Genomic DNA, 10,901 nt, shown 5'->3' with positions numbered 1-10,901 from the left:
GCAAGCAAAGCGTCATGGCGGGATCTACATGTGAACTGGAGTACATGGCAGCCTCGGAGGCAGCACATGAAGCAATCTTGATGAAGGAGTTCATTACCGACCTAGGAGTTATTCCCAATGCGTCGGGCCCGATGACTCTCTTCTGTGACAACACTGGTGCTATTGCCCTTGCCAAGGAGCCCAGGTTTCACAAGAAGACCAGGCATATCAAGCGTCGCTTCAACTCCATTCGTGAAAATGTTCAATATGGAGACATAGATATTTGTAAAGTGCATACGGACCTGAATGTCGCAGATCCATTGACTAAACCTCTTCCACGAGCAAAACATGATCAACACTAGAACTCTATGGGTGTTCGATTCATCACAATTTAACTAGATTATTGACTCTAGTGCAAGTGGGATACTGTTGGAAATATTCCCTAGAGGCAATAATAAAATGGTTATTATTATATTTCCTTGTTCATGATAATTGTCTGTTGTTCATGCTATAATTGTATTAACCGGAAACCATAATACATGTGTGAATACATAGACAACAACATGTCCCTAGTGAGCCTCTAGTTGACTAGCTTGTTGATCAATAGATGGTTATGGTTTCCTGACCATGGACATTGGATGTCATTAATAACGGGATCACATTATTAGGAGAATGATGTGATGGACAGGACCCAATCCTAAGCATAGCACAAGATCGTGTAGTTCGTTTGCTAAGAGCTTTTCTAATGTCAAATATCATTTCCTTAGACCATGAGATTGTGTAACTCCCGGATACCGTAGGAATGCTTTGGGTGTACCAAACGTCACAACGTAATTGGGTGGCTATAAAGGTACACTACAGGTATCTCCGAAAGTGTCTGTTGGGTTGGCACGAATCGAGACTGGGATTTGTAACTCTATACGATGGAGAGGTATCTCTGGGCCCACTCGGTAATGCATCATCATAATGAGCTCAATGTGACTAAGGAGTTAGTCACGGGATCATGCATTGTGGAACGAGTAAAGAGACTTGCCAGTAACGAGATTGAACGTGGTATTGGGATACCAATGATCGAATCTCAGGCAAGTAACATACCGATGGACAAAGGGAATTGTATACGGGATTGATTGAATCCCCGATATCATGGTTCATCCGATGAGATAATCGTGGAACATATGGGAGCCAACATGGATATCCAGATCCCATTGTTGGTTATGGGCCAGTGAGCTATCTCGGTCATGTCTGCATGATACCCGAACTCGTAGGGTCTACACACTTAAGGTTCGGTGACGCTAGAGTTGTTATGGGAAATAGTATGTGGTTACCGAATGTTGTTCGGAGTCCTGAATTAGATCCCTAATGTCACGAGGAGTTCCGGAATGGTCCGGAGATAAAGATTTATATATGGGAAGTCCTTATTCGGTCACCGGAATTGTTCGGGGGTTTATCGATATTGTACCAGGACCACCGACAGGGTTTCGGGGGTCCACCGGGAGGGTCCACCTGCCCCGAAGGGCCCTATGGGTTGAATATGGAGGGGAACCAGCCCCTAGGTGGGCTGGGCACCAAACCCCCATAGGGCCCATGCGCCCAGGGTTGGGGGGACCCTAAAGGGGGCGCCCCCTTGGCTTGGGGGGCAAGCCTCCCCCCCTTGGCCGCCCCCCCCCCCCTCTAGATCCATCTGGAGGGGGTCGGCCCCCTCTCCCTTGCCCCTATAAATAGAGGTGAGGGGAGGGCTGCTGCACTCTTCCCCTGGTGCAGCCCTCTCCCTCCCCAACACCTCCTCCTCCGCAGTAGTGCTTGGCGAAGCCCTGTCGGAGAACTGCAAGCTCGTCCACCACGCCGTTGTGCTGCCGGAGCTCTCCCTCAACTTCTCCGCTCCCCTTGATGGATAAAGAAGGAGGAGAAGTCCCCGGGATGTATGTGTGTTGAACGCGGAGGCGCTGTCCATTCGGCGTTAGATTGGATCTTCCGCGAGTTGAATCGCCGCGAGTACGACTCCATCATCCGCGTTCTAGTAACGCTTCCGCTTAGAGATCTTCAAAGGTATGAAGATACTCATCCTCTCTCTCTCTTGTTGCTAGAATCTCCTAGATGGATCTTGGTGGTGCGTAGAATTTTTTTTGAATTATTGCTACGTTCCCCAACACACCATACCTACCTATTCTGGCATTTCCATAGCCATCCTGAGATATATTGCCATGCAACTTTCCACCATTTAGTTTATGACAATATTAAACTTTTGTTTTGTAGAGAAGATTACATTGATAAATATGTTAGGTAGCATTCCACATCAAAAAATTTGTTTTTATCATTTACCTACTCAAGGACGAGCAGGAATTAAGCTTGGGGTTGCTTGATATGTCTCCAACATGTCTATAATTTTTTATTGTTCCATGCTATTATATTATCCATCTTGGATGTTTTATATGCATCTATATGCTATTTTATATGATTTTTGGGACAAACCTATTAACCTAGAGCCCAATGCCAGTGTCTGTTTTTTCCTTGTTTTTGAGTTTTACAGAAAAGGAATACCAAATGGAGTCCAATTGACCTGCCATTTTTTGTGGATTTTTTATGGACCAAAAGAAGCCCCGAAGTAAAAGAGTTGGGCCAGAAGAGTCCCGAGCCATCCACGAGGGTGGAGGGCACGCCCTACCCCCCTGGGTGCGCCCCCTATCTCGTGGATGACTCGGAGACCTCCCCTGACATGAGACCGATGCAAAAAGATCCTATAAATACATAAACCCCCAGAAATAAACCTAGATTGGGAGTTCCACCGCCGCAAGCCTCTGTAGCCACCAAAAACCAATCGGACCCTATTCCGGCACCCTGCTGGCGGGGGATCCATCGCCGGTGGTCATCTTCATCATCCCGGCGCTCTCCATGACAAGAAGGGAGTAGTTCACCCTCGGGGCTGAGGGTATGTACCAGTAGCTATGTACTTGATCTCTCTCTCTCTCTATCTCTCTCTCTCTCTGTCTCTCTCGTGTTCTTGATTTGGCACGATCTTGATGTACCGTGAGCTTTGCTATTATAGTTGGATCCTATGATGTTTCTCCCCCTCTATTCTCTTGCAATGGATTGAGTTTTGCCTTTGAAGTTATCTTATTGGATTGAGTCTTTAAGGATTTGAGAACACTTGATGTATGTCTTGCGTGGGATACCCGTGGTGACAATGGGGTATTTTATTAATTCACTTGATGTATGTTTTGGTGATCAACTTGCGGGTTCCGTGACCTTGGGAATCTATGCATAGGGGTTGGCACACGTTTTCGTCTTGACTCTCTGGTAGAAACTTTGGGGCACTCTTTGAAGATCTTTGTGTTGGTTGAATAGATGAATCTGAGATTGTGTGATGCATATCATATAATCAAACCCGCGGATACTTGAGGTGACATTGGAGTATCTAGGTGACATTAGGGTTTTGGTTGATGTGTGTCTTAGGGTGTTATTTTACTATGAACTCTAGGGTTGTTTGTGACACTTATAGGAATAGCCCAATGGATTGATCGAAAAGAATAACTTTGAGGTGGTTTCATACCCTACAATAATCTCTTCGTTTGTTCTTCGCTATTAGTGACTTTGGAGTGACTCTTTGTTGCATGTTGAGGGATAGTTATATGATCCAATTATGTTATTATTGTTAAGAGAACTTGCACTAGTGAAAGTATGAACCCTAGGCTTGTTTCGAAGCATTGCAATACGTTTTCGCTCACTTTCGTTACTAGTTACCTTGCTGTTTTATAATTTCATGTTACAAAAACCTATATCTACCATCCATATTGCACTTGTATCACCATCTCTTCGCCGAACTAGTGCACCTATACAGTTTACCATTGTATTGGGTGTGTTTGGGACACAAGAGACTCTTTGTTATTTGGTTGCAGGGTTGTTTGAGAGAGACCATCTTCATTCTACGCCTCCCACGGATTGATAAACCTTAGGTCATCCACTTGAGGAAAATTTCCTACTGTCCTACAAACCTCTGCACTTGGAGGCCCAACAACGTCTACAAGGAGAAGGTTGCGTAGTAGACATCAGCCCCCTCCCCTAGTCCAACTCGGACTCCCCATTGGGGGGGGGCACAACCTTGTGGCCTGCCTTGCCTCTCCCCTATGGCCCATGAGGCCCATTACTTCCCCCAAGGGGTTCTGGTAACCCCTCGGTACTCCGATAATTATCTAAAACACTCCAGAACCATTTCGGTGTCCGAATATAACCTTCTAATATATCAATATTTACTTCTCGACCATTTCGAGACTCCTCGTCATGTCCGTGATCTCATCCGGGACTCCGAACAACCTTTGGTCACCAAAACACATAACTCATATAATACATATCATCATCGAACATTAAGCGTGCGGACCCTACGGGTTCGAGAACTATGTAGACATGACCGAGACACCTCTCCGGTCAATAACCAATAGCGGAACCTGGATGCTCATATTGGTTCCCACATATTCTACGAAGATCTTTATCGGTCGAACCGCAATGTCAACATACGTTATTCCCTTTGTCATTGGTATGTTACTTGCCCGAGATTCGATCGTCGGTATCTTCATACCTAGTTCAATCTCGTTACTGGAAAGTCTCTTTACTCATTCCATAGTGCATCATCCCGTAACTAACTCATTAGTCACATTACTTGCAAGGCTACATAGGATGTGCATTACCGAGAGGGCCCAGAGATACCTCTCCGATACTCAGAGTGACAAATCCTAATCTCGATCTATGCCAACCCAAAAAACACCTTCAGAGATACCTGTAGAGCATCTTTATAATCACCCATTTACGTTGTGACGTTTGATAGCACATAAGGCATTCCTCCGGTGTCCGGGAGTTGCATAATCTCATAGTCGGAGGAATATATATTTGACATGAAGAAAGGAATAGCAATAAAACTGAACGATCATTATGCTAAGCTAACGAAGGGGTCTTGTCCATCACATCATTCCACTAACTATGTGATCTCATTCATCAAATGAAAACTCATGTACATGGCTAGGAAACTTAACCATCTTTGATCAATGAGCTAGTCTAGTAGAGGCATACTAGGGACACGATGTTTTGTCTATGTATTCACACATGTATCAAGTTTCCGGTTAATACAATTCTAGCATGAATAATAAACATTCATCATGAATAAGGAAATATAAAATAACAACTTTATTATTGCCTCTAGGGCATATTCCCTTCAATGTGATCTCCACAGGGCTTCGCCTAAGCACTACGAAAATATGATCCGAGGGAGTAAACGGTGGACGGGGGCGCCGCACATGGCTAAGACAATGTTGTATCCTTGTGTGGCGCCCCTCCCCATGTATATATAGGTGGGAGGGCAGGAGGCAGCCCCTAGGGAACCCCAAGAGACCTGGTGGCAGCCCTAGGGCTGCTGCCTTGCCCTGCGCCCCCTTTCCTTATTTGGACATGAGGGGGAAAGGAAAGGGAGATGGCTGCCTTAGGGTGCCTCCCCTTTCCTTCCCTCCCTCCTTTGGTGCATGGGTAGGGGTAGAGGGGTGCAGCAGCCCCTTGTGGGCTGGTGTGCTCTTCCCTTTTTGGCCCATAAGTCCCAAAAACCTACCGAGGCTGCCCGGAACCCCTTCCGGTGACCCGATAAGTAACCGGTACCACCCGAAACACTTCCGATGTCCAAATACCATCGTTCTATACATCAATATTTACCTCTCAACCATTTCGAGAATCCTCGTCATGTCCGTGATCTCATCCGGGACTCCGAACAACTTTCGGTCACCAAATCACATGACTCATATAATACTATATCGTCATCGAACGTTAAGCGTGCGGAACCTATGGGTTCGAGAACTATGTAGACATGACCGAGACACCTCTCCGGTCAATAACCAATAGCACAACCTGGATGCCCATGTTGGCTCCTACATATTCTATGAAGATCTTATCGGTTGAACCGTTATGACAACATACGTAATTCCCTTTGTCCATCGGTATGTTACTTGCCCGAGATTCGATCGTCGGTATCTTCATACCTAGTTCAATCTCGTTATCGGCAAGTTTCTTTACTCGTTCACCTCGTGACTAACTCCTTAGTCGTTTGCTTGCAAGCTTATGATGTGTATTACCGAGAGGGCCCAGATATACCTCTCCGATAATCAGAGTGACAAAACCTAATCTCGATCTGTGCCAACTCAACAAACACCTTCAGAGATACCTGTAGAGCATCTTTATAATCACCTAGTTATGTTGTGACGTTTGATAGCACACAAGATACTCCTCCGATATCTGGGGGTTGCATAGTCTCATAGTCGAAGGAATATGTATTTGACATAAAGAAAGCAATAGCAATAAAACTAAACGATCATTATGCTAAGCTAACGGATGGGTCTTGTCCATAATATCATTCTCCTAATGATGTGATCCCGTTATCAAATGACAACACATGTCTATGGTTAGGAAACCTTAACCATCTTTGCTCAACGAGCTAATCAAGTAGAGGCTCACTAGGGACACGGTATTTGTTTATGTATTCACACCTGTATTTAAGTTTCCGATCAATACAATTATAGCAAGAATAATAAATCTTTATCATGAATAAGGAAATATAAAATAACAATTTTATTATTGCCTCTAGGGCATATTTCCTTCATTGAATACATATTATATTGTATACAGAGCTTTGAGATGATCTTCTCAGACGCTATAACCCGATCAATAAAGCTACATTTGAGGTCCTTAATATAGGAGAGCTGGCCTGAGTATGGCGTTTTGGATCTCGGCCTTCACGGAGGCCAAATTTTAGAAAAATGTAAATTCAAATTTTTCGGTTTAAAAAAATCTGATTTTTTACAAATAAACAAGGATGCGAGGTGTATGGGTGTAAAATTTGAGGATGAAATACGTCAAAAATGCGACCTATACAAAAAAGGCAAATTCATGGTCTGGGGGATGAATAGTATCATGTGATAAAAAGCCTCAGATTTGTTTTTTTGCACAACCCTCGTTTCAACATATTTTTTCGGAAAATTTACACACTTGTGCATTATGCCTTCATCTATCTCTGTATTTTTTTCAAAAAAAATTGCAATGTAAAAATATGAATTTTCACAAAATTTAAAGTTTGCATTTGGAGGCCTCCATGGAGCTCGGCCTCCAAATGCAATTTCTCAACTGGCCTAGTGTTGCAAGATTTCGTTTGAATACTTCCGTTTTGTACTGATACATTGGTGTACCGATCACAAGTTAACACTCCCTCCGTCTGGAATTAACCATTGCTAAAATAAGTGTACGTAGTGTGTAGATACACTCATTTCAGCGACAATCAATGGTTAATTCTGAACGGAAGTTGTAGTATTAGGAGATGGGACAACAATCAAGAACGATATTCACTAGTCAAAGGGAGCAAATTCCGAAGAACTAAACAATCCACAATCATAAATAATACAGAAGGCAAATTGTAAATAACCAAATAATTCACCCTCCGAATTCAAATCAATGAACATATCTACAAGACCCCATCTAAACTGATTTACATGAGAGTATGACAAATACTATTCCCAAATGTCAAACCACAACACACATGACTTCATTTTGGCAGCTCTTCACATGTTGTTATGTTATGCAATTACTCGCACCAATTGAAGCCCGTTAGACCAAAGAAAAAACCATGTACTGCCAAACTACCTAATACTTCCTTTACAAACCAATTAAATTCACTATTCATCGCTCTATTAAAGTTCATGATGAATTTCTTTCTATTTTAAAGAAAATTCTAAATAGACCAGCTTGCAACACGCGCCATCAATGATCTAGTAGCGAGTAAGTCCTGTCAACTTAGACTAGATCACCGAAAGTTAAATAAATAAATAGAATTGCACACTCAGAGTGAAAAAAATAGAGTTATAATCAGAAAAGAATAATAGCAACGGGCTCATACCCCTTCCTCTCTCCTCTCGGGCGAACATGCGACTAGGGTTTCTGCCTCCCATCGGCGTCGCCGCTGGTTAGCCTCGTCTCCTATAACATCAGGGTCATGGGGGCGTGGTGGATTGTGACGCCGGCGGGATGATTCCCTTTTTAGGTGTTCTTTTGAGTTTGGTTAGGGTTTGTGTCATGCTCATAAAGATTTGACGACGGTGGCTCCCTGAAGATGGAATAAGTTTCTTCATGCCTACCCCCGCTCCCTGGCGGTGTGTCTAGTGACGTCGAAGGGCGTGTGGAAGTGTGTCTCAAGAGGATCTCACAGGATTCGGTCAGTGGTTGTCTCCGATGGACTTGCTTCGATGTGGTCTTCGTTCGTGTGTGTGTTTGTGTGTCTACATGTTAAATCCCATCGATCTATGATTCTGTTTTATGAGTGACAGTTGTTGTTATGGTGCGCTGGTCGTGTGGGGCCATAGGGCGACGACTTCCCGACTGTCTACCAGAACCAAGTTTGCCCGATGTCGATGAGGGAGAGATGATGACGGGGACGCGTCTTTGGCTCGTTCCAATGCTTGTAGTCGTCGCTTGATGATCTACGAATCTGGATTTAATTTATGTTACTTCTGAGCTGATGATTTTTACGGGAATTAAGTTACAAGTTATGGTGTTGAGAATTGGTTGGAATGTAGAAGCGAGGAGGACCCACTAGTGAAAATCGAAGGAATTATTAAGAGATGTGCCCGTAGAACATGATGCCGGATTCTCCAACGCAAACAAAGAAATGGGCGCGTAGAAAGGAATCCGTCTCTTCAGTCCAGCACATGCCTCAAATTCATTTTTTTAATTACTCTTTTTCTTCAATTTTGCACCACAAACATTTCTAGGAGAAGTTTGAATCTGTTTCATTCGGATATTGATCAGTTTTGGTTCGACATAATTTACGCGTTACTGGTTTCCGGGTGAGTATGTTTTTCATATTCTATAGACTATTATCCGTAACTCTGTTACTTTTGCAAAGAAGCAGACTTGGTCACAAGAGGCAGAGTGCGCTTTCACATACTCGTAGGAGTAATCACGTCTGACTTTCACGAGAGGCCAAACCATTTTTTGCTGGACATTTGACCTTCCAGGCCAACGCAGCTGCCGAGTTCCGATCCAGCGACGCCAAAGCTCCTTCCTTCATCCACCCCACCGGCGACCAGCCAGGAAATGGCGGAAACGAGCTCCCTGCCGGTGACGGACGACCTCTTGGCGGAGATCCTCCTCCTGCTGCCCACACCGGCCGACCTCGTCCGCGCCTCCGCGGCCTGCGTCACCTTCCGCCGGCTCGTCACGGACCGCGCATTCCTCCGGCGCTTCCGCTCCCTCCACGCCCGGCCCTTCCTCGGTTTCTTCAACCACAACGGCTTCCACCCCGCCCGCCCGCCCCACACCTCCGCGCCCGCCGCCCGCGCCATTTCCCTCGCCGCGGATTTCTCCTACTCCTTCCTCCCTTCCCACGACAGCTGGATCGTCCGGGACGTCCGCGACGGCCGCGTCCTCCTCGACCGCACCCCAGAGGACGACGCTGGCGAGGATTCCCGTGTCTTCACGGAGCTCGCGGTGTGCGACCCTCTCCACCGGCGGTGCCTCCAGCTCCCCCCAATCCCTGACGACCTAGCTGCTTCGGTGGAGCACCCACTCCGCGTGGAGTTGGAGCGCTGGTGCGAGCCCTTCCTGGCTCCCTCCGGCGAGGAGGAGGCGGAAGAAACGTCATTCAGAGTGATCTGGATGGCGCAGTGCAAAACGAAGCTGGTCGCCTTCGTCTTCTCTTCAAGCACCGGAGAATGGCAAGCCGTTGCATCTCAGGCCTGGGGCGATTTGTTAGTGGGCACCGGCGTGTCAACGGCGTCGTCCAAGAGCCCTGTGTTCTTCGGCCGACAATACGCTTGTGCCTGCTTCTACTTGGTCATGGACTGGAGGCAGAAATTGCTCATGCTTGACACCAGGAGGATGGAATTCTCCATTGCCGACCTCCCACCTGGCTGCCGAAGGCCACCGATTGCCATTGTGGACGCTGGGGAAGGCAGACCTGGGATGTTTGCTGTCCGTGAACACGATGCAGATGGCACATTTGACCTCTATTATACCATTAGGCAGATCGAAGGTCCGAGTTTCAACCAGTGGCAGATGGAGAAGATGATCCCATTGGAATCCGGTTACCGGTATTTCCTGAGAGGTGCAACAGAGAGGTACTTGCTACTACTAAGATCAGAAGATGACTCCGCAAGTTCATCATCATTAGAGATGTCAGACTTGGAATGTTTCTCACTGGATGTCAAGACATTGCAGCTTGAGAGCATCTGCAGGTTGAAGCATCACATCCTACGCGCACACATATATACCAACTTCCCACCATCGCTGTCGTCACAGACAATATGAAGGGGTAAATACTCTGTTGCATTCTAATTATCTCCGTACCTGCATAGTTATCACGTATTAACTTGTTTGGTGCTTGATAGTTCATTATTGTAGTAGGCAAGTCTTGTTTAAATGGTTGTGTTTATTTCTCCTGAGCTTCTGGGAAAACTAACTTAAATCAGGAGTGACAGTATTTGCTTGCCATCTTGATTATTCAGACAAGTAAAGAAAGGGTCTTCCACACCATAGATCATTGATTAATATCCATCCATCATTTAGAGACCAAGTGGAATTGCAGAAATCACTAAATCTTTTGTGTGTGACAAATATATGCAAAGATAAAGGGATTGCCTAATCTTGGGAAGCAGTAAGTGTGTAAATGTACGATACTCAGGTTTATATCCTTTTACGTATGCGATTGTGTGATGTAACTCGAACAACCATGATAAGAAATATATCTGGGCAGAGCCCCTGAATTTCGGCTCCTGCGGATGTAGGCAAACAGCTGAACCTAGCAAACAAACAAAGCTTCATGTCTTCTTCCTTGGATGTGATTGCTTTTCCTTGGTAGATTGTGTGTAGTCTTGGCTCCAACAAGATGACAATAACCAACTATTATG

At 45.3% G+C, this 10,901-nt stretch overlaps 1 protein-coding gene across 1 annotated transcript in view; it reads left to right on the top strand.

Annotated features, from left to right (window-relative positions):
- The first annotated feature begins 8,981 nt into the window (after positions 1 to 8,981).
- Positions 8,982 to 10,901, top strand: part of LOC123044571 (uncharacterized) — a 14,424-nt gene continuing 12,504 nt past the window's right edge. The window contains exon 1 of the mRNA XM_044467350.1: positions 8,982 to 10,306. Coding sequence (XP_044323285.1) covers positions 9,091 to 10,302 — 1,212 coding nt within the window. The 5' untranslated portion in view covers positions 8,982 to 9,090 and the 3' untranslated portion in view covers positions 10,303 to 10,306. The remainder of the gene's footprint in view (positions 10,307 to 10,901) is intronic.

Source organism: Triticum aestivum, chromosome 2B, assembly GCF_018294505.1.
Source record: "Triticum aestivum cultivar Chinese Spring chromosome 2B, IWGSC CS RefSeq v2.1, whole genome shotgun sequence".
Classification (NCBI taxonomy): Eukaryota; Viridiplantae; Streptophyta; class Magnoliopsida; order Poales; family Poaceae; genus Triticum; species Triticum aestivum.
The sequence above is the reverse complement of the archived record's forward strand: the minus strand, read 5'-3'. Positions and strand labels throughout refer to the sequence as shown.